The 25,240-nt window shown below is 42.0% G+C and overlaps 7 protein-coding genes, 1 long non-coding RNA gene and 2 other non-coding genes across 10 annotated transcripts; 7 read left to right on the top strand and 3 right to left on the bottom strand.

The window, feature by feature from the left end:
* The first annotated feature begins 22 nt into the window (after positions 1–22).
* LOC145708471 (uncharacterized) lies at positions 23–1,302 on the top strand. The gene is made up of 3 exons (XR_014134836.1): positions 23–227; positions 288–755; positions 995–1,302. It is a non-coding gene; the product is annotated as an uncharacterized LOC145708471 (long non-coding RNA).
* Positions 1,303–4,301: 2,999 nt separating this feature from the next.
* On the top strand, positions 4,302–5,598 carry LOC145709672 (uncharacterized). The gene is made up of 6 exons (XM_081787366.1): positions 4,302–4,418; positions 4,554–4,736; positions 4,775–4,895; positions 5,056–5,216; positions 5,254–5,447; positions 5,492–5,598. Exons 1-6 carry the CDS (start codon positions 4,358–4,360, stop codon positions 5,519–5,521), a joined length of 750 nt encoding a protein of 249 aa, XP_081643492.1. The 5' UTR covers positions 4,302–4,357; the 3' UTR covers positions 5,522–5,598.
* A 123-nt stretch (positions 5,599–5,721) lies between these two features.
* LOC145709195 (actin-2-like) lies at positions 5,722–7,004 on the top strand. Its single transcript, XM_081786876.1, has 5 exons — positions 5,722–5,755; positions 5,893–5,952; positions 6,014–6,373; positions 6,472–6,720; positions 6,760–7,004. The coding sequence occupies exons 1-5, from the start codon at positions 5,722–5,724 to the stop codon at positions 7,002–7,004; spliced, it is 948 nt and encodes a 315-aa protein (XP_081643002.1).
* Positions 7,005–7,368: 364 nt separating this feature from the next.
* On the bottom strand, positions 7,369–11,689 carry LOC145706468 (uncharacterized). Its single transcript, XM_081783877.1, has 11 exons — positions 11,490–11,689; positions 10,498–10,732; positions 9,282–10,425; positions 9,180–9,239; positions 9,004–9,130; positions 8,845–8,959; positions 8,653–8,799; positions 8,505–8,611; positions 8,269–8,457; positions 8,145–8,226; positions 7,369–7,998 (listed from the first exon to the last, which is right to left on the bottom strand). Exons 1-11 carry the CDS (start codon positions 11,496–11,498, stop codon positions 7,994–7,996), a joined length of 2,220 nt encoding a protein of 739 aa, XP_081640003.1. The 5' UTR covers positions 11,499–11,689; the 3' UTR covers positions 7,369–7,993.
* Positions 11,690–12,597: 908 nt separating this feature from the next.
* On the bottom strand, positions 12,598–15,103 carry LOC145706469 (glycine receptor subunit alpha-4-like). The gene is made up of 11 exons (XM_081783878.1): positions 15,077–15,103; positions 14,263–14,392; positions 14,103–14,218; positions 13,903–14,063; positions 13,729–13,852; positions 13,583–13,680; positions 13,360–13,447; positions 13,108–13,143; positions 12,971–13,014; positions 12,772–12,896; positions 12,598–12,732 (listed from the first exon to the last, which is right to left on the bottom strand). Exons 2-11 carry the CDS (start codon positions 14,385–14,387, stop codon positions 12,624–12,626), a joined length of 1,026 nt encoding a protein of 341 aa, XP_081640004.1. The 5' UTR covers positions 14,388–14,392; positions 15,077–15,103; the 3' UTR covers positions 12,598–12,623.
* A 1,316-nt stretch (positions 15,104–16,419) lies between these two features.
* Positions 16,420–16,491, top strand: TRNAQ-CUG (transfer RNA glutamine (anticodon CUG)). Its single transcript has one exon. It is a non-coding gene; the product is annotated as a tRNA-Gln (tRNA).
* Positions 16,492–16,546: 55 nt separating this feature from the next.
* On the bottom strand, positions 16,547–16,618 carry TRNAQ-CUG (transfer RNA glutamine (anticodon CUG)). The gene has a single exon. It is a non-coding gene; the product is annotated as a tRNA-Gln (tRNA).
* Positions 16,619–19,708: 3,090 nt separating this feature from the next.
* LOC145709572 (proton-coupled amino acid transporter 2-like) lies at positions 19,709–21,807 on the top strand. The gene is made up of 6 exons (XM_081787263.1): positions 19,709–19,876; positions 19,921–20,120; positions 20,166–20,712; positions 20,755–20,937; positions 20,983–21,207; positions 21,304–21,807. The coding sequence occupies exons 1-6, from the start codon at positions 19,726–19,728 to the stop codon at positions 21,492–21,494; spliced, it is 1,497 nt and encodes a 498-aa protein (XP_081643389.1). The 5' UTR covers positions 19,709–19,725; the 3' UTR covers positions 21,495–21,807.
* Positions 21,808–21,830: 23 nt separating this feature from the next.
* LOC145709570 (sperm-associated antigen 16 protein-like) lies at positions 21,831–23,974 on the top strand. The gene is made up of 6 exons (XM_081787261.1): positions 21,831–21,972; positions 22,017–22,336; positions 22,380–22,531; positions 22,575–23,535; positions 23,598–23,752; positions 23,801–23,974. The coding sequence occupies exons 1-6, from the start codon at positions 21,846–21,848 to the stop codon at positions 23,907–23,909; spliced, it is 1,824 nt and encodes a 607-aa protein (XP_081643387.1). The 5' UTR covers positions 21,831–21,845; the 3' UTR covers positions 23,910–23,974.
* Positions 23,953–25,221, top strand: LOC145709571 (proteasome subunit beta type-7-like). Its single transcript, XM_081787262.1, has 6 exons — positions 23,953–24,106; positions 24,150–24,296; positions 24,340–24,498; positions 24,544–24,720; positions 24,761–24,955; positions 24,999–25,221. Exons 1-6 carry the CDS (start codon positions 24,005–24,007, stop codon positions 25,047–25,049), a joined length of 831 nt encoding a protein of 276 aa, XP_081643388.1. The 5' UTR covers positions 23,953–24,004; the 3' UTR covers positions 25,050–25,221.
* The last annotated feature ends 19 nt before the right edge of the window (positions 25,222–25,240 follow it).

The raw sequence follows: 25,240 nt of genomic DNA, 5'->3' as shown, positions 1-25,240 counted from the left end.
GCTTCTTATTGCTTCTGCGGCGACTGATCTCGACCAAGTTCTAATTTACAGTCTGAAGATAGAAAGGTGTTAAAATGGTCGCGCTAGCGCTCTAAAGCTGGACTCAACTTACTTAGCTTCCGTTTCTAGCGCTGAGTTTATTTATATCATTTGCTATTTTTCACGAGATTAATTAGAGAGTTGAAAATGACCTACACGCCAAGTCGACTTTCCATTGCAGCGCCGAGGTAACTTTTAGAAGAATCCTAGAGGAAAGGCATCCTTCCAAAATACAAATTTTATTTCAGCGCACGAAGCTCACTAAGCCTGAGTCAAAATAATTATGTTCCCTGTGCGCGCACAAGCGGCAGTTGCCCACGACCTTATGCGGGAAAGGGATGTGGATTCGATATCCAGATCGCAATTATTAGGCTTGTTAACTTAGCCTGGAAAGTCGTTAGCTGAATCCACATCGCTGTATACAGGTTACAAGTCAAGCGATGTTCATATGTCTTATGATACAGACTATCGGAGAATTTCGTCGGATTCTCAGCCTTATAACGAGTTTCAAAATCATTTTGTCCGCAAATCCCAGATTAAAGCACGCCAGGAATGGTTCAAAATAAAATAAGATTAATTGAAGGAGAATTTTTTGAGAACCATGAAAGCCACTTCCTCAGCCTAATGTTAAAGCTATACCGATTTTCAAGGGACTTGCTTATAATAAAAACACTCGAACAGTGGTATCAAATGTTGATCCGGAGCAAACGCAGCAGGTATGACTGTGGTATAAAAAGGGGAAAGGATAAATATATCGTCTTAATCAATTTTATTTTGGCCAAAGAAGGCATGGCTACTATTCTTCCCATGTCAACAGAGGTGAGGAAACCATCCGTAAATCCCACTTGGAGAGATCCCATGATTTATGACACAATCACTTTGAACATTGATCGGGATTTGGATTCGTAGCGCACGTTTTGAGGATCGACGAGAGGAGAAAATAAATCTATTCTAGCACTGGGAAAAACCAATGAAAACAATCTTCCAGACTCCTGCTGGAGCTAGAAAACTGCCACCGTCGAGTGATGCCTTTCAACACCATGTTCCGCAGATCCCGATCGCCGGACATTCGGAAAACCGTAACGCACACTTTCACAATCCTAGTGCTTCTAGTACGCTGACACACTCCCGCGGATCGCCACGGCGCGCCATGAGTCCCCTGTCGACGGCTTCGCAAATGGGCAGCTGCGCTGCAATCAACACGCTACATATGAGTAGAGTTCAATCACCCGACACTATTTTGCCCGTGGAACAGCCAAGTCCTTCCAGGAAGGCGCTAAAGCGATTCATAATCTTTCAAATAAATAGATCCGTTTTTGAGCGAAAAAAGACGGAACGTGGCTCTACGTCGACCGACAATAGCATCCGTAGCTTCGGATCGGGTACATAACGAACACCGCCATCATCATCATTCAAGACCACAGAGTCGAAATCGTTCCCGCGCACCGTCATCATGCGCTGGTCGGAGAACACGCGTCCCTCCCCTTATCAGTAGTTTTTTACTTGTTTTTACTTTGATTGAATAAAATTGCGCTCAGATGTCCAGCCGACCTCGGACGACGATCTCGACGATACTGGATCGATGTATTCGCGGAGGAAAGAAAGCGTCCTTTTGGTGTGTATTTTCATATTTTCTACTTCCTTGTCACTTTCGATGCGGCTTCGTTGCGAAGACACGTTCTAGATATTTTGCGTACTCCCTCTTGATTAGTATTTATCATTCAGGACGCCATCGAAGATTACCACCGTGATCGTGTCTCGCCTAGAATCTCAACATTTGACGCAAATGATCACGAAATAACCAAAAAGAATGTTTCACTTGCAATACCAGAGATGCTCCCTATTTGGCAGAATGTTGCAAGGGGAGGCTGATAATCATTCAAATGCTAGTCACAATTTCTTGATTACTAGGAACCCTCCCTAGATCTATTCTATTCGCATCCTCATTTTCAACCTCATTGAAGACTTTACTTGACTGGTGTCCAGCTTACCGAGCTACCAGAAGAATTCGGCCGCCTTCAGGTCAGTCTTTTATGTCTTCATTATTCTTATTTCGCGAATAGTCTATTCGGAATAGACTCTGATTTGTTCAGTCAGAGAAGTACAGTCAAGTGCAAAGCGGAGCAATAAAATTAAAGTAATCACCTGTCGTGCTAATTTATCGTGAGAGGAAAATTATCAGCTCACTTTGGGATATCTTTTTTCTTCGCTGTTCAACTCCCGTTTAATTTTACTCATTCAGAATCTGGAGCTGCTATCGCTGGAAAATAACAAATTTAAAGAAGTCCCCTTTGCCGTCACCAAGCTGAGAAGCCTAAGGATCGTCTACGAGGATTTTATTCCAGAAAACAATTTCATAAAAAGATGCGATCCCGTTTAAAGGACACTATACTTGAACAGCAACAGGCTCACGAGAATACATCCAAGTATTCGAGACCTGGTTAATCTTCGCTACCTTTGGCTTCAAAGAAATCGTTTGAAAGAACTCCCAACATCAATCTGCTGTCTCGCAAACTTGCGCTATCTACACATGGAAAATAATATGATAGAAGGTGGCTAAACTCATTTGACAAAGAAACGAATGTTTTAGTTATATCGGAAGCGATTGCCTGCGTTGGACGTCTAAAAGGGCTCTGGATTAGTGACAACTGCTTGAAGTCCCTTCCTTTAAACCTCGCAAAGGTGAAAACTTTGGAAGTGTTGGATGTCGAGGAAAGTGAACAAACTTTCACCACCGTAACTAACGGTCCGTCGGACTGTAAGAGCTTTCTTTTTCACTTCTCAAAGCGAAATTATTTGACAGTAATACCAGATAAAATCAAACAGCTTCCTCGGCTGAGAGAGTTTTCGTACTCAGGAAATTCAACGGTAACGAGGCAACAAGGAATCCTACCTAATCAAAGTTCATTCAGGCACAAGTTAACTTGAAAGTGCTGAAAAATTACGCGTCGACAATTGGTAAGTTCATGACTCAAGCGAAGAAAGGAAGATAGCAGAAATGCCATCTTGACTGTGCACTGTAAGACCCTTGTAAATAAAATTATTATTTTCATAAAATAAAAGAAAAGGTATGTCGAACTGGTATGTGTCGTGACTCAGCTATCCGGGTCGAAAACGGTCTCGAGACCTCCAGAATAATCAAATGATTGCAGCAAAGAGCCAGGCTTGTCGGACCTTTTCTCCCTAGCGATCGATGCTCGCATTGCTTTGTAAGCCCGATAGTCGGATAAGACTTGTTTTCTTTTTTATTTATGCGCGTTACAATTGATATTTATAAATGAGTGCTTGAGAGAGACTTCAAAGAGATTTTCGGATACATTTTTGGATAAAAGAGGACAAATGTGGATAAAATTCGCATTTGCATTTTTAGGAGTTTCAGATTGTTATCCCCAGAGACTTCTCAGAACCATGGCGTAACGAACCGCTTAATTCCACAGCTCTGAGACAGTTTTGACCGATTAAAAGTTGTTAAAGAGCAGGCGAGAGTCGGACATAAAATCGATAATTTCGATCTACTGCGAAGGGCGAGGACTTCACTCGACCCCAGAATTTCGAGCGTCCTTTGATAACGTTAAAGAACCAAATGACCAAAGAGACATTCGGAATGTCACATTCCTCATCTCGTCGACCTGAATTTTCTTATATAAGATAAATCTATCAGGACTTTGTGTTATTTTTATCAAAATTCGATTTTTTATATTATATAATGAAAATGTAAAATATTGATTTTTACGAAAAAAGAGTTATTTTTAAACATAGTTGATTAAACAATGCTCACATTTCTAACGCAAAACCGAATAACGTATATAGCGAAGGGAAACCCACTGTAATATTGATAGACGCTTATTGCTACAGAGAGGATTAGTAGCAATCGAATTATCCCCTTGAAAGCAGGTGAATTCAATGTGGCAACACAAAGACGAAATTAAAAGAGTTGAACCTTTTTGAGATCGACTCTTAAAATAAACCTTCAAATTCCCAGACCTTAAAAATCGTCTGAAAGAGCAGCTGACAGTTTCCAACTGTGAAAATGAAGAAGGCTAGCCTCTTTCTTAATTTTGAGAGCGAGATAGTTCACGTTTTTTAATCAATTTATTTTTTTTTTGCTGATGTTAACGTGGATTCGGACAACTTTGCCGAAATTGAATTTGACCCAGAGCAGGGCTCCCTTTTGTGCTCTAAGGGAATCGATCCTTTGGGAAATCGCGTGCTTCCGAATTAATCAAATTTGTTGCTCCAAATGAATCCGCCAATAAATGTATCCTCATTCAGACTGTTTTGATTTTTGACGAGATAAAAGACCACCACTGCTCTGGAAATGTTACTTTTCCATTTCCTGGCTATTTTACTCGTCAAGCAATTAGAGGCCAAAAATAAACGTAAGTTCAAAGAGACAAACTACGATACATGAGATCGTAGCTCACGAAAACTCTAAAACTTTCAATCGCAGTAAGGAGAGCTCGATATCAGTCGAGCTTGTTCGAGATAAATCTAGCATAGATCTAACATTTTAGGATACATCAAGTGCAAGGCATGCTCCAAAACCGAAAATGCAGGGCCATTTTTCACTGACTTCGAGTCGGAAGAAGATGTTGAAAAGACCGCGGCGGATGTTGATACCAGTTGTGACAAGCCCGAGAACTCTAAATCGATCAAATGCGACAAAACAGCAGGATGTCTTATGATCAAGGACAAACGTAAGTTAGTTATTTTATGCACTAGGTATTTTTGTTAGAGAACAATATTTTCAACTTTGGCTGCGTGAAAAAATGGAATCAAGAAAAGAAGAAGGGCGAACCAATCGAAAAATCGGGTTACAATCCCAATACAATAAAAGCTCTCGAGAATTTCGATAGGTAAAGCTAGAATCATTATAACTCTTATATCAAATTGGCATCGTTAGAGGTAAACGCAATTATTCATCTCTCTCAGCGATCAAGAATAATAAAGCGATCATATATTTGAAAAATATTAATTAAGTATATTAATTGTTCAATACTAACAAACAGCTAATAGATGCGAACCGAAAAACAAGAAATCTGGAGGATGTAAAATGCCCGGTTTCGAGTCTTTCGACGTTTCGAATCTTCTGACAAGTTCCATTCCCAGTGAGCGTGATAAGTTCGTCAACAATCTCTTTGAATGCGGTGCAAATTTCTGCTACATCTGCGACAATGGTAAACTTGGAGATTAATCCATTCCGCAAAAGTTAAGGCGACGACTGTAACTACAGCGAGGACATTCGAGACGCTAATTTCGAAAAGTGGTATAAAGACAAGCAAGAGTCCGAAAAGGTCACTACTACTACCAAAGCAGAAATCACAGAAACAACAACGACCCTCGCTACTGATATCTCCGACAAAAACTCAACTGCTCCAGTGCCTTTTGCTTCTCTCACCATCATATCTGTAGGTCATTATTTCTCCTGCGTAATGCTTATGATAACTTTCAGATCGCCCTCATTCACTTCTTCCTTCCCTGACCAGCCGAAAAATGCCCTTCCTGCGTACCACTCACTATATAGATATCTCAATAAAGAAAGCGCTCTATTGAACGAAACTGTAATAAACGCGTAGATCTTTGACGTAGGAAACAGTATGCAAACAGAAGAAACGAGTTGTTAAATTTCAACAAAGAACTTTTGCCGAGATTATTTAACGCAGCAAAAAATAGTAAAGAGAGATGGAAGAAGGAGCAGCGCTCGTGCTCGACAATGGTAATAGCGCGCTACTACTCGTACTGCGAGTAAGAAACAAAAATCGATGGATTAATTTCATCTCCAGATAAATAATGTATTATAACAAATGGCGACTAGCTGAAGGAGCGCACCTTATTCATTAACTCTTCTTGTAGGTTCGGGGATGATCAAGGCGGGCTTCGCTGGGGAACAGGCTCCACGCGCGGTTTTGCTAGGCACAAGGTTTACTGAGCATCATAGCTGAGAAGCTCTTTGCATGATTATTGTGAAACCTAGACAGCATCGTTGGCCGTGTTAAAGGAGATACACCGATCATGGCAGGTATAGGTGACCCGAAGGGATTCTATGTTGGCGATGTGGCCCAGCAAAAGCGAGGAATTCTCGCACTCAGGTATCCTGTCGAAAACGGGATAGTTTGCAACTGGGATGACATGGAAGCGGTCTGGCATCACACCTTTTTCAACGAATTACGAGTCGACCCAGAAGATCATGGAGTTTTACTTACAGATGCACCACTCAACCCAAAGGAAAATCGCGAGAAAATGGCAGAAGTGATGTTTGAGAAATTTGAAGTTAAATGGCTTAATGTTTCTTTACAAGCGGTTCTTTCACTTTACTCGACAGGTCGAACTACAGGTAAATACAGGTAGATATAATATCTAAGATATTATATCAAAAGATCATTTAATCATCTTTTTAAGAAATAATTATTTTTGAAAATGACTTTTATTCAGGCATTATTGCGGATTCCGGTGCGGGAGTGACCCATCTTGTACCGATATTTGATGGATATGGTATTGACCGTGCAGTTTCAAGAGTCAACCTTGCCGGACGAGAGCTTACTATGTTTATGCGAACACTGCTGATGTCAGCTGGGCATCGGCTTCAAACATCTGCCGAGACAGAAATTGTTCGAGACATAAAGGAGAAACATTGTTTTGTGGCGGAGAATTACGAGGAAGCACTGAAAGATCAATCGCATGGTATTCGAGGAAGAAATATTTTAAAATAAGTATTTTTAGAAATGTATCTGATGCCAGATGGGCAGGAGTTAAAAATTGGACAAGAAAGATTTAAGTGCACTGAGGCCCTCTTTCACCCTTCAATGATGGGTAAACAATGCCCAGGCATGCACCACCAGATTTACACATCGATAATGAAGACGGACATTGATGTCAGACGACAACTTTACGAAAATATAGTCCTCTCAGGAGGATCCTCCATGTTTTCAGGAAGAGATAATAATCACTTATGGCAAGATATCTAGCCATTACGAGTAGCATGTTTTGCAATTTATAGCTATAATATTCAGGATATTATCTCGGATTAAGGCTTACGAACTCGACTGACGATTGAGCTTGAACATCTGGTCCCTTCTTCTATCAACATCAAGATCGACTCACCGAAGCACAGAAAGTTCTCCGTATGGATAGGCGGTTCGATCCTGGCTTCACTCAGTGGATTTACGGATCATGCGAAACTCACAGCCTCAGAATACGCCGAATATGGTGCTAGTTTTATCCACAGAAAATGCATATGAATTTATAGTATTTCATTTTTTTAGAAAAATAAATTCTATTTCTTTTAAAAACTTTCTCTTAGAAAAAAATCTATCGTATGTGATCATTGAGTTAAAAAACAATATTGAAAGTTTATTTTTCAAAGTTGGTGCTATTCAGTGAGTAACCTTGTTACTTATATTTAATATTTGCACAGATATTTAAGAGTTTTTTTTTCATGAATTGCTTATGTGTAGTAGTTGCGGTCGATATGTAAATGTTTTTACCGATACTGTTTTAATGTTAAAATGTTTGCCATAATAAGGGTCGGTGCGAGCAGGGCCGCGAGCGGGACGTGAAAGGACGGCTAGGTTCCGCCCCACGGTGCGCCGCCCTTTCACGGTTGGCAGCGGCCAACTGGGATTGACTTGGAGTTGACAACAACGATTAATGAAGCTAGTCTCTGCCACCTCTGCAGTGGTGATAAATGGTGATCTCCTCACTCCTAGAGGCAGCTTCGCATGAGAAGTGTATACGAAACATTTTGTAGGCGCAAAGTTTGCAAGGGTAAGGTAGCTCCCTGCCAGCTTGGGAAGCGACCGGGCGCTCTTCACGAAAGCTTTGAACAAGAAGAAGCTGGGCATATTAACGTAGGGGTATTTTGGTTTAGTTTCGGGGCGCGTGTGAGGGTCTTGAGCTAGGGACAACTTTGTACAGTGGAAAATCGACGACGGCGAGACATTTTCGGCCAGTTCAATTATCCTGAAATATAGAAGGATTAGTAAGCTAACCCTGTTTCAAACGCAGTTTCAAACAGGCACACTCAGACAATCAGATGGCTGTTGTTTGAGTCGTCGCTGCCTGCGTTGAGGACTCAGATGAGTCGGAAAAATCATCTGATAAATCACCTGATTCAACATCATAAAGTTTATTCTTATTGAAGACATCGTGACAGCTCAGCTTGCCAGCCCAAACGATAGGAAGCCATCCCTAGATCAAATTTTTACATTTGCTTTATTGCACTCCTGTCACCTTGGATTTATGACATTTGAACGGGCGGCCGATTTTCGTCATACCGCCGTTGTAATCAGACGGGCAGTAGTAGCTACAAACACCCTTGGCATCACAACTTGGTCTTGGTCTTGAAATAATTCCTTGTCCCATAAATTGAACTTCCTTAGCATGTGGTCTGTAGTTGCCTTCTGTGTGCTCATTCAAACTCTGAAATATTGTTTTAAGAAATGCCTTTAGGAGAATAAAGAACTTACAAATCCTTTGCAGAAAGTGTCTTCTGGCAGCGAGTCGAATGTTACAAGCTGGAAATCAATGCCACCGTTGTTATTTCGGTTTGATGGTGGGATCACCCATTTGTTGGCTTAACAAAAAATTAAAATACTTTTGACATTGAAGATGTACCTTTGCATCTAACTTCAGCGGGCTTGACGGCAAATCCTGACTTGTGAGCGAATTTGCACTTGCTGGTCATGCAGTTAATGATGAAGTCATCAGTAAGATTTGGGAATTTCTGAAGAACAGGGCCGCATTTTGTTGTGGTCTTCGGTCCTATGTATACAAGTCAATAAATTTGCTTTTGATCATCTCTCTTACGTTCGCATCGAAGTTCGTCGTATGGGTAATCATATCCCTTGTTTGGAACACACTTGAGCTGAGAGACTGATGGCTCGCAAGTCTTTTTGTACGCTTCTCGGACGGTGACTTTGCACTTAAAATTAGTGTTAAAAATTACAAATTTTCGGTGATCGAAACCTTAGTGGCAGTCATGCAATTGATCTTCATCTTATCTAGATCAGGAACATTGATGGAGGCGGTGACAGAGCCGCATTTGGTGAAGTGGTTTGGATCAGAAGCACATCCAATAAGTTGGGGTGGAACGCTGAATTATTTCACGTAAAACATGGCTCACTAAGGTAACAAATACGTACTCATATTTTCCTCTGGAGGAGCCAGTCACCTTTTGACAGTTGACGCGCTCAACATTTGGCCTGAAAAGAGCTGTGAAAAATGATTAAGAGCAATTAATTTACGTGTGCGACTTGTCGGCGCAGCTGAAGTCACATCCATCGTCACCGCAAATAACGCTGACATCGTTCTCGATCCTGTAATTGCTTCGAACGTCGATACAAGCAGCAGGGGAACCACGAGCATGCGTTCTGATAGTATCATGAATCCAGTCGACAAAGGTGGAAACTCGGGCGTAAACGCCGGGCTTTCCTTGTCTGCCACAACCTTCTCCCCAGGAGACAACTCCTCGTAGAACAGGGTTCATGTGAACGATGGGATTGCCGTTATCGTCCACCCATTTGGCGTTAGTAGAAGGCTCAAGGCAGATCAGAGGTCCACCAGAGTCACCTTGGCAGGCATCGATTCCTCCTTCTTCGTGGCCGAAGCAGCTCATAGCATTGGAATCGTAGTAATTAATGGTGTTGCCGCTGGAATCGACGTCAGTGTAAGCTGCTTCGCATGTCTCATTGTATTGAAGGAAAACTTGCGCGTCTTGAAGAATGTCTGGCAAAGAAGTCCACTTATTCTCCTGTCGGTATCCCCAACCAGCGACAAAGCAGTCGATTTTCTGCGTCTGGAGTCCGGTATCTGGATTAATGGGAAAGGTTTCAGTGTCTTCCTTCTCTGCCTCAGAAAGAACGAGGTCATTTTGAAGAGAATCAAACTGATTGGGAAGACAAGCAGGCTGCACATGATCGTTGTAGAGAACGTCCCTCGAGAGTTTCAAGAGACAGATATCGTTCATAACGGTGACTGTTCGGTTGTACTCGGGATGCTGAAGGATTTGACTGATTCCCGCACATTGTTGGAGTGATGGCTTTCCGATGGATTCCGGGTTCTTGTAGTCTCGGCCGAAGCAAAGTTCCTTATCCTTGAAGTACCATGCAGGAATGGTACAACAATGGGCGGCAGTGACAGCCCAATTCTTGGCAACCAGTGTCGCTCCACAGCCGTAAAAATAGGCAATCCATCGCCATGCATGCTCTTGAGCATTTTGGCCACCAATAATTTTTTCGGAAAGCTGGACGGAAGGTCGTCCTCCGTTTCCACGACTTCTTGAAAGAGGCGAGTAAGCCCCTTTCTCGAGAAGCCAGTCGGGTGAATCGACAGTAAAGGGATCCATCGCGTCTTGTTTGGTGTGTTCTCTCTGATCGCACCAGTAACCAGCTGTAATTATTATTTAGAAAGACTTATTATTAGATTCTTTCGATAATAATTGTAGGAGCTGGTGTTACTTACGTTGTAGATTTCCTTTCTCCCGCGTGTTGGAGTCTTCTCCGACGACGCCCTCATTTTGATTCCAAGTCTGCTTGTCTACGTCGTCAGGCAAGGATTGTTTGGCTCCACTGTCGCCCAGATATTCCATCGAAGAAGAGCTAACATGAGCTGGAGTCGGGAGGCGACTTGCTCCTCCTTGCGTGTTTGCACCGAGGTCCCGACCTGCATAAGCGTACGATACGGCCAGGCTCGGAAGCTAGAAGAATGCGTTTAAATTGGAGCATACCGCACAGGAATGCATGCAGCTAGTGACTTTCGTTTAGAAAAACTATTGCGCAAGCGGCATGGAATGTTAACATGAAAGTGGTAACAGAGGCTCAACGTTATTATGATAACGCTTTACATAGCACAAAAACAAGTAAAAATACGCATAGTACCGTACGGGTTATTCTCTGACTTTCTACACAATGGATCTCACAACACTTCAAAAACTGCTAAGTATCTCGATCTCCGTCGCATGAATTATCGAAACTGCCGATTTTTTTTTACAATTTTTATTACATAAAGCAAATTATTTATTCTCTTTATGATCACATTGTTTACACTTCAATATCAATTGAAAAATGAATGGTTATTTTCGCGTAAAAAAATTTAGTTCTTATAATCGTGAATATTGATTGTACTCTGAAAACAATATTCAATAAGCTTGATACTCTGAATTTTATATAATATTAGCGCTCTTTAATGGTCTTCATTGGATACTTTCAAAATAAAAAAGTAATTCTTCATTGTGTTAGAATCTGAAGAATATCAATTTTGATTGCTTGATCGAAGTTATTCGGCTAAAGCTATAAAAAAAGCTCGATAAAATTCATCTGCCGAATTTTATTCGATCGTTATTGACACCCATAAGTGAGGAAAAAGGTCAAATGACCTTGAACACCAAGGTCATCGGTTAATGTTAACGTTCTATGCTCGCAGGCGCGCCTCTAGCGGGCGATTCGGGGACCTACCAGTTTCATGATTTGCGCGTTTTTTCTGCTCTTGTTCTTGTTCTAGGCTCTATTTTTTTCACTGCTCTCGTGTAGTTTTAGTATTCTTCTTGACCGTCGCGGTTGTTGGCTTCAACCGACTTTCTTTCTCGGTCTCAACCCTTTTTTTCTCTGAGAACTCGGGCTCTAGAAAAAAGTAGGAAACGTGCGGCGCGGTTGGTAAAAAGACTCACTAGCGTCGTCCTCATCCTCCGATGCGAGGCGCTTTCGAAACTGGTCTCCGCCCCGGGCGACAAAAACCACATCATTAGAACACCTCACACTACCATAATCATGAAAAACCACGTTATAACCACTAATCGACACATCTACTGAGCGTAACAGCAGCAGCTCACGAAAACCTCGGAGCCTCTCGAATCCATCTACTAACTCCTATGTTTCCATTTCACCAAAAAATCGGCATTTTGGCACGTTTGACCCTAAGAAGCGCATTTTTAGTTGGACCTTCTGAGATCCTTTATTAGCTATTATCTCTAGTAGTGTAGCATTTTGCTAGTCTTGGTGAAATATATTATTCGAATGGTAGTCTTTTAAAATTATTCAACTTTCATTCTCCAAATTAATTTTAAAAGCACGTTAAATTTAATTGCAACAGCTGATAGATTCTTGTGGGTACTTTTTGTAACATTTACTATAATGAAATTGCAATAAGAGAATTATGTGTTCGTGAGATCTAACAGAATTTGAGTGGCTAAATTCGTCGTCATATTTTTATACACAACATAGAGTATTTTGGGCGATGCACCTTACGTGAAGAAACATGGCTTGGTTCCTTGAAGAAGTCCCTTGATAAGCTTGTTTCGTAACCGTGGCCAGAGTCAACGCAGAGATTTCGTTACAATCAAATTTAAGGCGTGGAAAAATTATGACGAGCTTATGAAATTTAAGCTTCTTGTCGCGGAGTGGATTAGATAAGCGCCAGTTCAGCTGAGCTTCTCAGATTGGAATTCTATATAAGCATTTGGAAAGGCTGCATCGAACACCTTTGCGAAAATTCTGAGCGCTGCAAGAATCTGTTGAGGCAATCGAGTTCCGATATATTCAATATACAGACAAATTGACAGTTGTACGCGGTAGCAAATTAAATTTGGCCGTTCATGGTTTGAGCTTTCGCATTCGTTCGTCGCCGACCCAACGGGTCATCTGCTCGCTCAGGCCGGGAAGTTCGTTCACGCAGACGGCATAGTACGCGTAATAGAAAGAGCTGAAAATGAAAAAGAAGGAAAACAAAGATAAAACTGACCAGACGACCGCAAATGTGGAGGGGAACGCTCTCCTAGCCAGTCGATCAATATCAGGTTTGTCGATGAAGTTAGCAATCGCATACTCGACCACTGCGGCGAAAACATAAGCCATGCAAAGTGACATCTTTTAAAAGGGTCCGATGCGTTGTTTTTTTCCTTTTGAATCGGCGAAAATAATTTATTCATTTGGAACCGGACCCATATATCAATGGCCATGACATAAGAAACCATCGGCAGTGCGGCTGAATGAAGAGATGGAAAACTATCTATTTCTACAGTTTTTGAATAAAATAAAACTTTCACGAATAGATTCGCATCCCTGTCTGTAAGTGCGCTTCTTTGGGAAGTGATGGTGAGAACAGTCGTAATTCCTAGCTTAGACGAAGTGCTCACTCAAGTTGATCCGGTTAGCAAACTAATCCTCCGGCTCAATATCTCTAAGCGTCTTAATTTGCCGCTAATAAGCATAGCGATAGACTCGCGCTCCATTCAGTTTCGCGAATAAATTGACACGTTATCACGGTCATGGAGGCCATAATTTCTGCCCGAGAAATGGTAATTTATGGCTTTGGAATCTGAGCAACCACGGCCCGAGACACGTGCGGGAGTCGCATTGATCGAAATCCAAAAGCTAATCCAGCTCAGCATCACGATCAGCGTCGTTGGCACATAAGCCTAGGAATAAACTCTCAGTTCAAACTTGAAACAATAAACGATATTCTTCTATTTTCTAACTGTCAGAAGGAACAAAAAGTTTTCCAAAACGAGAAAAAAAATTAAAAAATATATATATTTGATATCATAGTGCACCTGGATAAGATAGTAGCCCATCTGACGAGAAAGAATAAATTTTCCTTCTATACACGTGAAATTTCCTCGTGGACTGTCGCATTTACCAAGAACATGGCCTCAAAATTCATTCATCTTCATAACGAAATAACCAAGTTTTAGTCTACCTTGTAATTTGAATTGGGGCAATTCGATTGAACGTGCAAGTTCGACTCCTCCGGGAGTGGAGTCCCAGTCGAAATTGACGTCAGCTGTATCGTATGCAAAAGACTCGATCTCGATCGCACAGACCTAACTTCACGGTTAGAGAAGACCAGTGCTGGGCTAAAACGTGAAAGCACCTGAACGTCCATCGGGAAATGCTCGAATCGCATATGGCAAGATAAAGTGGCTGATAAACGCATCTCTAGATAAATGTAGCCCGCCGAGTCAATGCGAAGCCGTTTATTATCCGATGTTATCTGGTGCACATTCGCTGACTTTTCATTCGCGAAGAAGACGTCTAAAGATACTTTAGAAACAGCGTTTTGTTAATGCTAACCAGGAACCCAGAGCTCGTCCAGAAATTTCAAGTCCATGGTCAAGATTGTCCGGTTGTTGTAAGTCTTCTCGTTGGTAATGTCGGGGAACATCATCCGCGGATCCTGCCAGCGAAGCCTGAAAATATACTTAGACAGCGATGCATAACTATCTTTGCTAACCTCATGATAAATGTGAGCCCAAAGTCCATCGTTGTTTCGGCGATAGAGTCGAAAGAGGATATGAAAAGGTTGATAGATACATTCAAAGGTGCGATATCTTCGAATGGCCGAATTCTCTTGTCCATTTTACCTGCAATCACATAGAGTTAAAGCAGTTCTCATCCAAGCTCATATTTTATCAAAACACATGGGAATGTTAAATATAAAATGCTTCATATTTAACCTAATTTATGTTCAGTACTAAAATCAATGTCATTTTCAAAGACGAAAAGAAACACCGGAAAGTATGATAATTACTTAGTAATTTGTTTATTCTGTCTTGGTCTGTCAAGCGTCCACGAAGTCGCATTAATTTTCCAACACCCTTACTTTTTAGGTCTCTGATAGTTTTTTCTTCAATCTTTAGCGACTCTTGCACCTCTGTCGTATTTATGGACAACGCAAATGCGAGTCTACAGCAACTAAGAAAGAAAAAGCAAAAACGCATTTCTTCTCTGAAAAAAAGCTTATTTAATTGAATCCCAAAGGTTGATGTTTTTGGAGCGCTGATCGCGTAAAATCTGTTATCAGAATTATTAAAAAATGATCGCGCCCGAATGCTTAAGCATTGATTTTCATCGCTTTGATCTCAAACCACGTAACAGTAAAATGGCCTATCTGTAAAAATTAATAATGCACGGCCAGTTAGAAAACAAAAAATAAATGTAATGTCTCTCTCCTCTAATGAGGCCTTTTCTATTCCAACGGTGTGCACTGTACAGTACGAGTTCTATGTAAAAACGTGACGCGAAATAAAAGCAAATCTATCACTTACGAGGAGAACGATGGAGAATCTCGGACGATCGCTGCTTCAAGGCTTCAGCTCAAGGTTTAGGTTAAAGCTACTCAAGGTTTTAAAAAAAACATCGTTAGCCTATAATCTTATCAAAGCTTCTTTTCGTTTTGCGCTTCGTATTAACTTGATAAGTCGATTCTCTTCTTCGTGGTCTCAATCTGTCTTCAAGCATTCTTCTTATTCTTGCTTTTTCTGAAGACCTTTGTTTGAAATCAAGGAAGAGAAGGTCCAACTAACCGATTGATTCTGAGTCGACTCCGAGAAAGCAGAAGTTTAACAGGGAAAAAAGTATGAATCTCATCCTCGTCAATTTGGATCTAATCTCTTATCCAGACTCAAACGACATATTTCGATTTTAACATTGGCCAACTTCTAATGAGTCGATATTGGTGGTCGCAAGATTGAATATCTCTTCTCGAAAAACTTTTATGGGGAGCTTCGCACTGCTGTTGTCAATAAATTGGGAGTTTCTCTATTCTGCGAGTTACTATTCAAAATTTGTCAATTTTGATTTATTCTTATATTAATAAATTACGCAAAAGTAATAATTCATAGTCTGCCAGAAAAGCACAATCATATTCAATAAATTATTATAAAATATTATATTTGGCTATTGCATTTTCTGACAGACTTTTCGTCTAGAGGGCCCAACAGCAGATTATAATAATGATCCTATCATCAAGCTGATGAGTCGCATTCCAAGAGCACATTCATCCCATATGAGAATCTAAGGGCTCTCTCTGTACAAGACTGAAAAGCTACGTGGCCATAAATTTTCATCAGACAATCAGTTACTCAGAAGTTGATATACCGAAAAAAAGCAATTTTCAAAATAAAAAATTTCCCAGTCAAATTTTCTCGCTCCGAAAAAATATCGAAGAAGACAATGATGATCCCTACTCAGTTTCCTGGTCATTTGATCCTGAGAGAGTACATAATGTACGAATTCCGTTTGTTGCTTAACGATGTTGGCAAAGCCGTCTTCTTTGCTGTCGTTTCTATATAACCAAAATTTCAAAATACCAAAATTTCATGAATCTCGACATAGGAGCTCGACTCGAAAATTCGAGCCACTGTCACTACAGGTAAGATCTTCTTATTGTCTCAAAGTCAGCTCTTCTTTTACGTCTCGAAGAAATACCATGATTCTACATTTGATTTACTGAAGCTTTGAAAATTTAAAGTCCATATTTTTATAGAGCTACTTTTCTCCAGCGAGCGAAATTCTCAGCTGTGCTCTTTTTAGATTCAGATTATTAACAATATTTTGATTTAAGTTTAAATTATTTAATATATAAATAAAATTTTGATCTTCTCTCAACGGTCTTATGGTGTAACGGTTAGCACTCTGGACTCTGAATCCAGCGATCCGAGTTCAAATCTCGGTAGGACCTCTCTTTTTCAACCTTTTTCCGCACTTCCGGTCGCGAAAACAAAATGCAAAAAGAGAGGTCCTACCGAGATTTGAACTCGGATCGCTGGATTCAGAGTCCAGAGTGCTAACCGTTACACCATAAGACCGCTGATCAGTGCCCAGAAGTTAAATAATATGATTTACAGTTATACTTACTCGAGAATGCACTAATTAAAATAACCAATATTATAAAATAATAAACATGAAAACATAAGATGCCGTTACATTTTGTTCCGGTGTTCTGCGAAAGGAAACGTAAACTTTAGTCTTGTTAGAGTTCGCGAGATGGATTTTCGTTACTTTTTTGGCTTTCTAGATTCCCGGACTTGTTGATTGGCTGGATTGTACTGTCCCCTTCAAATTTCGTGAACGGAAGAGAGATAAAGGCAAATGTGTTTCGGCTTTCTAAGGCGGCGAACGGGACCGGAGCCGCGAGAATCAACCCGCAGTCGATCTTCTACCCTTTCTAGGGGACGCAGCTCTTTGCTGAGATCGAAGGAAAGCGCCGGAAAGATTAATTGAAAAGTCTTTAATTGAAAAATAAACTTGAATTTGTCGTTTAATCCGAACAAAAGTCCAAATCGTCGAGAGTGAGTGTCACCAGGAGTCTGAACAGCATCGAGAGTAAAACAAGCTCGCTTCTGGGAATGTAAGTTTCTCTTTTCTGTGCTGTGAACTAACGGTTCGTCTTTATAGAATCAAAGAAGACCCTGTATTAGGAGCAGTTCCAAAGTTTTAAAATTGCAGTGAGTCTTAGCTTCGTAAGATCACCTTTTAGCCCAAAGATAGCAGAATGAACTGGCGAGTAGAAGTCGTCGCGGAAAAAACAGGCGTCGAGTTCCCTACCTCAAAGAAGGAGAAAAAGAAGCTAATGAAGTTCTACGAGAAGACAAATCCAAATTTGATCCAGCAGGCCGTGTCCAGCGATGAGCTGATTGACAATGACTTTTACCGGAAGAGCACGCCGGCGCGAATGTTCCGCACCTCGTCTGACTTTAGAATGATTTCAGGAAGCGTTTCGAATTCTTTCAACGGAGGGCCAGCCCTAGAAACTTATATCGAAGCTGCGGACAGGAACCAGCAGCGAGGAGAGCTGCCATTTACGAGGAACAGCCTCGGAGGCTTGGAGATACTCGATCAAACGCGTCATGTCTGACATCTCGACGCGCAACTTTCAAAACAAGGAGCGGTCCTTGTCATATTGAAGTAAAAGCTTGTTACTTTACTTTTTGGACCTCGTTGCAGATTGCCGAGGCAAAGATGGCGAAGGAGAAACGCGAGGTTGCCCGAAAAACGATGAGTACCTTCTCAGAGTCAAACTACGAAGAAGACGAAGAAGAAGAAGCCAACAACGAAGCCGCAAGTGGCTTAGATGACCGTTCCAGCGCCTCCTCTGGAATGTTGACACTTTCCGACTTATCACCCAACCCTCGGAATCAATAAACTTATCGACATTGACAATCGCCATTTTGTATCGTAGCCTCTTCCAAGTGTAGTGCAAGTGAAAAAAGCGTACGGAATACCTGATTCGTTGTACGGTCCAGCTGAAACACTAGACTCACTTGACCAATCAGCATACCCAGGCAGAGGGGCTAGGGTAGCCACGTCCGCCTCATCCTTTCTTACTTCATGTTCTTGCAAGTCGATTGTCGTCGACTTAGAAGTTTCGATTGCTTGCTGTAGGGGAAATACCACTGTGAAGAATACGGCGTTTATTTTTAACTACAAATTTCTTAGATTCAATGAATATGGAGCTAGGGAAGAGGATAGTTCTAGCTTTTCGAAGCAAACATCACTCAGCAAGGAGGCGCGGAAGTCTTCATCGGCGATGGAAAAAGTCGTAAGAGAAAGAGCGAGATGGAAAGTGGTGGCTTTGCCACTCTAGCTTTGGCTATTACCGCACAGCGGCGCTTGTATTTTCTGCTTTTTGCGCAAAACATGGCGCCTCGGACATGCAGCGCCCATCTCTACTACAAAACCAGAATAATCGCTGACTTCTACCACACCCTAGGACACTGTGAAACATTCCCACGCTCGCTTATCGGGGGACTCAGCGTGTGACCGCTTCCTTTCCCAATCGCAATCAGCATTCACTTTCAAGAAGCTTCAGAACTTACTCGGCAAGAAAGAACAAAAGCTTGGCACACCAGTTAGATATCAGCTTGAAAACCTTCCTTGTTTCTAACTAGTTTGGCGCAGATAGAGATAACGAGAAAGAATTCTCTCGGATAAGGATAAAACTTTTCGCTCGAAATTAACTCTTGGAGAAATCTCTTTTAGGAGAGTGATTTCGAATGGGGCTGGAGTGGAGGATGGAATGGATGGACTGTGACGCTAGAATTTGTGGCTGGGATGCGTCACGGACTGGCGTTGAGTAGGAGGTGTGGTGGGCGTAGGCGGGCCGTGTGTTTTGCCCTCGAGCAGCGCGCGTCGGGTCGAGTAGTCTGGTTACAACACACTGGCTCAACTCGCGCCGCCGAGAGTACCACAGCTCAACAGAGAGACACACCTGACGAATAAGGGTACACCAGACTAGGAAGAAAGCCTTGTGACAGACCTAACTACCGACCCCCTACAACCACCCTTACCACCCCTACCCGCTGCCAACCTTACCCCTCAGTATCCCCCATCACTATACCTTCCATATGCCGAGTATATTTTCTCATATGGCCGCCTAACTTCCAAAAGTTCGCACCTCGATTTCCATCTCAAACAAAAAAACCCATAAGAACTGACTACCTTCGAAAGACGCCTTCTCATCATAACTTATTGTTCCCAGCTTGGCTCTAAGTTGAACAGACACAGCCTTCCTAAAATGAACTCAAAAGACAAAGAGGGCCCGCTAAGACCGGGGAACGACAAGAATGAAAAGACGATGAGCAATTATGTGAGTTCTACTCCTTGTCTTGCTCTTTACTCTCCAAAAAATCCGTGTGTGCTCTTTCTTTAGTTCTTTTTCTCAACCTTATTATATCGGAAGTTATACGGGCTTTTGAAAAGAGTAGGGGATCACTTACGAAGTTATTATTCATACAGAACAGCGTCTTGAATAATTTTGTTGAATGAATTTAGCCCATTTGTCAGTCCAAATGAAACCAACTATTTTCCCACGTACTCGTAAATTCTTTACATTATATAAAGAGTTACAAAAGTCCGAGAGGATAATTTTAATTAAAAGCATCATATGAGGTGATTCTCTTTCAGAAAAGTAAAAATGAATCGGACGGCAGGATCGGGAGATGACGATTTGACTGCGTCGACTCAACAGATGCTCAATAATACACCGGAAAGCTCATTTTTGACATCAAGAGAGGCCAATGAACACACGACGACGAGGCTGGAAACGTTGATGCATCTTTTCAAGGGTATGCTCGAATAGGAAATGCTTATGTTTATTTGTCAATCTAAGGAAATGTTGGCACGGGGTTGCTGGCGCTGCCGCTCGCTATTTACCATGGCGGATGGGTCCTTGGGCCTATTATGCTCCTTCTCATGGCCTTGATGGCTACTCACTGCATGCACCTGTTGGTGAAGGCGTCGCAACATCTCTGTCCGATCACGGGCTGCTCGAACTTAGATTACGGCGAAGTGGGTACAGCGACGCTCGAGGTACTAACTCCGGATAACCTCTTTGAATTTACTTTATTTTTCTAGTACTACGGCTCGCCTTGGTTTAGGAAACATGCCGAGCTTGGCTCGAAAATTGTGAATCTGTTTATCATCGTGACGCAGTTCGGGTTCTGCTGTGCCTACTTCGTCTTCATTGCAGCGAATATCTACGAAGTTATGGTTGAGTACCTCGATGAAAGCTCCTCATTCGCGAAAATGCTCACGGATGATCCGCACAACTCGCAGCGAGCGATAATGGCAATACTGGTCGTTCCTTTTTGCGCTCTTTGCTCAATTAGAAATTTGGATCATCTAGCTCCCTTCTCCGCCGTGGCGAATTTGGCAACTGGGATTTCGGTTGCCTTCATCTTCTCGTACTTGATTCCACACGCTCAAGATACGTCCCAGTTTCCTAAAGTCCAATCCTTCAAGAACTTTGCCCTCTTCTTCGGCGCAGCCTGCTTTTCGTTCGAAGGGATCTCCGTTGTCCTACCCCTTGAAAATAACATCGACAAGCCTGAAGACTTTCCAATGATTCTTAACATTGGAATGTTCTTTGTCACAGCGCTTTACGTTACCATGGGTGTTTTAGGTAAGGCTCGAGAATAACTCAACTCGCTTTACGGAGATTAAGGCTACCGCACATTTGGGGACACGATTTGTGGCTCAGTGACACTAAATCTTCCAGAGGGAGATCTTTATGCTGCGACGAAGATCCTTTATTCATGCGTCATCTTTATCAGCTTCGCGGTTCAATTCTACGTACCTATTACGTTCCTCTGGCCGGCATTTAAAGATAAATTCTGCTCGAGAACAGGTAACTGCCTGAAGCTCCTTTCATATTCAAATATTACCTATCCAGCACATCCTGTTCGAAATGAGCTTTTCTTTCGCTACATGCTGGTCGGGCTCACCGGCGCTCTTGCGATCGCTATTCCAGATTTGGGGGACATCATCTCTTTAGTTGGCGCACTTGCTTCTTCTATGCTCGCCTTGATTCTCCCGCCTTTGATAGACAGTGTAATTCTGCATCATAATCAGCCTCTGCGAAAATGGAAATACGTGCTCATCCTCGCGAAAAACGCCCGTAAGTAACGCTCACGAGTCTCTTCTAGAATCAAAATAGATTTATTTTTGATGAAGAATTAGCAGTTAGCTTAAGCTAAAATTGAGCAATTATTAGTGATATGCAGTTTCGGCGTAATGGGAATGGTCGTTGGTACAGTTATTTCGATGGAGCAACTGATCACTGACCTTTCACCGTCGAAAAACTCAACTAGTAGCTGTGTTCAGGCGAATAGCACCACCTTTGAAATGTACCAACATTTTAACGTTTGGGACCAGCAATTTCCAGAATCGGATTCTTTCTTTTAAAAAGAAATTTATCTCTATCGTTAAGTTCATTATACAGTTCTTCAAAGATTTTCTTTCGAACTTGCAAAACCAATTACCCATTTTTTAATTATTAAAAATTATTAAAGTATTACTTTAACTTCCATTGACCTTTTTCATTGTACCTTGATAATTTTTATGAAATTGTTCGTCATAAAGCTATCACGGCCAACAGTGCCTTGAAAATGATAAATTTTCTGTTTCTTTCGCGCTAATTAATCCCCGTCATGTTATTTCTTCACGTTTTCTGTTTTTCTTTTAATATTTTTAAGAAAAAGAAGATTCTTTCATATAAATCAAAGTCCCATCAATCGATAACAGTTTATTTCCAGAATGAATGAGACGCTAGAAGTCGAGGGGAAGTACATGCTCGAGGAGCTCGCGATGAGTGAGTGTAGCTCCCGGGCGACGCTCTCTCCTCTTCCACCAGTCATCCCATCAAAAGATATTCCCGGCGACGGTAAGAAAGATTTCTGAATGTCTTGTTCTGAATGCGTTACTCAGGAGATCTATATCATGTACAGCGACTTGCGGACGAGAAAATGGCTGATGACAGAGCGCGCGAACAACGAGCCTACGACTTGAAGTTTGAGCATCTTGGTCCCCAGCCTGAAACCATAGATGACTTCATCCGAAACTACTTCGCCAAAATGGGTTTCATGAAAACACTGGCCAAGTTCCAAGCTGAATGGTTCGAAAAGGAGCAAAAGGGCATCATAAAGCGCGGCGACCGGGAGAAGGTTAGATCCGTTTACTTGGAAAATCAACTCATGCTTGATCAATTAGCGAGGCTAAGACACGAAAAGTCACAACTAGAAAACCAGGTAAGAGTAGTTCATCTTTCAATTCGAAATTGTCAAATCTCAGATCGATGAATTGAAACCTTTATTCTCAAAATTACGAAAAGAAAAAGACTATCATAAAATGCACCACAGCCGTTTGGAACAAGAAAAGTCGAAGTTTATACATGATCTGAAAGTCACGAAAACTCACTACGCTAATTATCCCGAGGAATTGAGGTGACCTTTTGATATCTGGACGCCCCGCTAGCTCACTATTTAGTAAACTACAAGCCAAATACCAAACAGCCATGAAGGAGAAAATGCTCATCACACTTGAACGTGACCGACTGGTTGGAATACTCTCAGCAATGCCAATAAATGAGAAGGAATCTATGGATGGATCTGAGGATCGTGTGTTCCGCCCAACTGTTACAAAAACATCTGAAATCGACCCGTCATCGCCCAAACTCTCTCCAAGAGCGGACACAAACACACCATCTGTTTCGTCGGGAACAGCACATGAAGGTCCTGCTGCCCTTCGGGACTCGGTTTTCCCCACAGATAGACGTATCAATCCTCTAATGGAATCAACCACATGTCTTGTGAAATCGTCCATGTCCACTAAGATGAGTTCTATTCGTGTCTCGCAGACGCACGTCTGTCACCAGATGCCTGTCGCCTGGGTAGATATTCACCCAAACAAGCACAAAATCTGTACGGCCTCGGATGATCACACTTGGCAGGTTGTCGACATGGCCACTGGCGACTGTCTACTCGCCGGTTCTGGACACTCGGACTGGGTCAGTTGCGCCAAATTCTCTCCGGATGGTGAATATCTCGCGACTTCTAGTGGTGACCGTAGCGTTCGACTTTGGAACTTAGAGAAAGAAGCGTGTGTGGCTGACTTTGACGACCATACTCAAGGAACTTGGTCTGTCGCTTGGCATACTTGTGGTCAGTTCATCGCTTCTTGTTCAATGGATAATACGGCCAAGATCTGGGATTTGGGATCGCAGCGATGCAGGAACACCCTCAGAGGCCATAACCGCGCTGTGATGAGCTGTGAATTTGTCTACGGTTCTAACGCGCTTCTTACTGCTTCAACCGACAAGAGTATGAGATTATGGGACGCTCGAACAGGTCTCTGTCACCAGAACTTCCTTGCACACACAAGTCCAATCAATCACGCAACTTTCTCGCCCGGTGGAAATAAAATCGCATCTGTCGACTGCAGCGGAAAGGTATTCAAATTAGTTGACTAGGAGTTTCTTGTGCGCTCAGCAAAATTCTAAATACATTTTAGTTGTTGATCTGGGACGTACGAATGATTCAAGTAGAGCATGAGATAAGCTTGGGCTGCGAGGGTCATTCCACGTCGTGGGACATTGGACAAGAGATTATAGCTGTTGGCTTGGATAATGGCGTGATCGAGATCGTCGAATTCGAAACTATGAAACGGTTTGTTTACTCTTCCGGTATATTCCTATATTCACTTCTTTTATTCAGGGTTCAACTGCGAGACCACGAGACCTCTGTAAACTGCGTTCAGTTTGATCCACTTGGAGAGCTGCTCGTGTCTTCAGCAGCAGATGGCACCGTCAAAATTTGGGAATAATCACTCGTATTTATCTATTGATCTATATTTTTGTATTGCCTAATGATAACACTTTATTTTTATAAGCCGTGCATTAATATGGTGGTCATTTTAGAATGGTCGTCGCTGATAACGCCGAGCAATGGAAGGAGCTTGAGCCAAAGAGAGGCTTTAACTTCGAAAACTATGAGAGAAATCTCAACCTTATTAAAGAAAAGGTACATAGTTTGTTTATTTTTCGTTTTGATTATTTTTCCTTAGAAAGTTCCCACACCAAAGTTGCACAAGACGGGAACAACTCTTGCTGGATGCGTGTTCGAGGGTGGTGTTGTGATGGGTGCCGATACCCGGGCGACATCCGGCGACACAATTGCTGAGAAACGCTGCTTCAAAATTCATCGAATTACAGTCAGTTTGAAAATGAGGTGGCGGCCAATAAGTTTAAATTCAGGATAATATCTATTGCTGTGGATCTGGCACTTCTGCTGACTGTGATCAAGTGACAACAATGACCTCGACAAAGATGGAGCTCCACAAATTAAACACTGGTCGAACTCCTCGTGTTGGCACCGCTTGCAGACAGCTTGCTCAGCATCTTTTCTATTACCAAGTAATAAACTGGAATATAATCTGAAAAAAAACATCTTTTTTTTAGGGACATGTCTCTGCTGGTCTCATTCTTGGAGGTATCGATCCTGCTGGCGCCCATGTTATCCAGATCCATCCTTATGGATCTACTGCGAAACTTCCCTACACAACTATGGGTTCTGGTTCTCTTGCTGCCATGTCTGTTCTTGAGGATGGCTGGAGACCCGGCATGAATGAAGAACAGGTACTCACCAATCTTTGGCGTATAAATCTAATTGTTTTAGGCTAAAAAGCTTGTCCGGGATGCTATCGCATCTGGTATTCTTTCTGATGGATACTCTGGCTCTCAGGTTGACTTAGTCGTCATCACAAAAGACAAAACTGACTACCTCCGTGAATACGACGTCGTTTGTGACAAGGGCGTCCGACTTGGAAAATACTCATTCAAGCCCGGTACCACTCCTGTTCTGAGTGAGAAGGTGATACAGTTTTTAAAGAATTTTCTATTAGATAAACGTTTAGATGACCGCTGTTGTTGTCGACGAAACCATTGAAACTATGGACACCGCCTGATGAACTCCTCGAAATTCTTCATCATATCTTTAGTTTTTTTTAGCTCTCCAAAGGATACCGATTTTTAAAAAGATAATATTGCGCACTTATTACATGTACCTGTTGTTAAATTTTATGGGCTAGTGCATACTTACATGCTTTACTGGAAAGTTCAATAAATAGCTATATCTGCTCTTGGCTCGGTTAACCTG

The sequence above is a fragment of the Oikopleura dioica genome, chromosome XSR (assembly GCF_907165135.1).
Source record: "Oikopleura dioica chromosome XSR, OKI2018_I68_1.0, whole genome shotgun sequence".
Classification (NCBI taxonomy): Eukaryota; Metazoa; Chordata; class Appendicularia; order Copelata; family Oikopleuridae; genus Oikopleura; species Oikopleura dioica.
The sequence above is the reverse complement of the archived record's forward strand: the minus strand, read 5'-3'. Positions and strand labels throughout refer to the sequence as shown.

What these genes read in the sequence shown, in the direction of transcription:
- LOC145709195 (XM_081786876.1), top strand. Translation starts at nt 5,722, where the DNA reads ATGGAAGAAGGAGCAGCGCTCGTGCTCGACAATG. An exon ending in TCCACGCGCGGTTTTGCTAG is followed by an intron (nt 5,953 to 6,013) that starts GCACAAGGTTTA and finishes TGTGAAACCTAG; the next exon opens with ACAGCATCGTTGGCCGTGTT. An exon ending in ACTGAAAGATCAATCGCATG is followed by an intron (nt 6,721 to 6,759) that starts GTATTCGAGGAA and finishes AAGTATTTTTAG; the next exon opens with AAATGTATCTGATGCCAGAT.
- LOC145706468 (XM_081783877.1), bottom strand. An exon ending in ACACTTTCTGCAAAGGATTT is followed by an intron (nt 8,458 to 8,504) that starts GTAAGTTCTTTA and finishes ACAATATTTCAG; the next exon opens with AGTTTGAATGAGCACACAGA. An exon ending in TCAAATGTCATAAATCCAAG is followed by an intron (nt 8,227 to 8,268) that starts GTGACAGGAGTG and finishes AATTTGATCTAG; the next exon opens with GGATGGCTTCCTATCGTTTG.
- LOC145706469 (XM_081783878.1), bottom strand. Translation starts at nt 14,387, where the DNA reads ATGGACAAGAGAATTCGGCCATTCGAAGATATCGCACCTTTGAATGTA. An exon ending in ATTTCCCGATGGACGTTCAG is followed by an intron (nt 13,853 to 13,902) that starts GTGCTTTCACGT and finishes CCGTGAAGTTAG; the next exon opens with GTCTGTGCGATCGAGATCGA. An exon ending in GCCCCAATTCAAATTACAAG is followed by an intron (nt 13,681 to 13,728) that starts GTAGACTAAAAC and finishes ATGAATTTTGAG; the next exon opens with GCCATGTTCTTGGTAAATGC.
- LOC145709672 (XM_081787366.1), top strand. Translation starts at nt 4,358, where the DNA reads ATGTTACTTTTCCATTTCCTGGCTATTTTACTCGTCAAGCAATTAGAG. An exon ending in GCTCTCGAGAATTTCGATAG is followed by an intron (nt 4,896 to 5,055) that starts GTAAAGCTAGAA and finishes AACAGCTAATAG; the next exon opens with ATGCGAACCGAAAAACAAGA. An exon ending in CTTCTCTCACCATCATATCT is followed by an intron (nt 5,448 to 5,491) that starts GTAGGTCATTAT and finishes GATAACTTTCAG; the next exon opens with ATCGCCCTCATTCACTTCTT.
- LOC145709571 (XM_081787262.1), top strand. Translation starts at nt 24,005, where the DNA reads ATGGTCGTCGCTGATAACGCCGAGCAATGGAAGGAGCTTGAGCCAAAG. An exon ending in TCAACCTTATTAAAGAAAAG is followed by an intron (nt 24,107 to 24,149) that starts GTACATAGTTTG and finishes ATTTTTCCTTAG; the next exon opens with AAAGTTCCCACACCAAAGTT. An exon ending in TCAAAATTCATCGAATTACA is followed by an intron (nt 24,297 to 24,339) that starts GTCAGTTTGAAA and finishes GTTTAAATTCAG; the next exon opens with GATAATATCTATTGCTGTGG.
- LOC145709572 (XM_081787263.1), top strand. Translation starts at nt 19,726, where the DNA reads ATGAATCGGACGGCAGGATCGGGAGATGACGATTTGACTGCGTCGACT. An exon ending in TGGGTACAGCGACGCTCGAG is followed by an intron (nt 20,121 to 20,165) that starts GTACTAACTCCG and finishes TTATTTTTCTAG; the next exon opens with TACTACGGCTCGCCTTGGTT. An exon ending in CGTTACCATGGGTGTTTTAG is followed by an intron (nt 20,713 to 20,754) that starts GTAAGGCTCGAG and finishes ACGGAGATTAAG; the next exon opens with GCTACCGCACATTTGGGGAC.
- LOC145709570 (XM_081787261.1), top strand. Translation starts at nt 21,846, where the DNA reads ATGAATGAGACGCTAGAAGTCGAGGGGAAGTACATGCTCGAGGAGCTC. An exon ending in AAAAGATATTCCCGGCGACG is followed by an intron (nt 21,973 to 22,016) that starts GTAAGAAAGATT and finishes TGCGTTACTCAG; the next exon opens with GAGATCTATATCATGTACAG. An exon ending in GAATTCGAAACTATGAAACG is followed by an intron (nt 23,753 to 23,800) that starts GTTTGTTTACTC and finishes TCTTTTATTCAG; the next exon opens with GGTTCAACTGCGAGACCACG.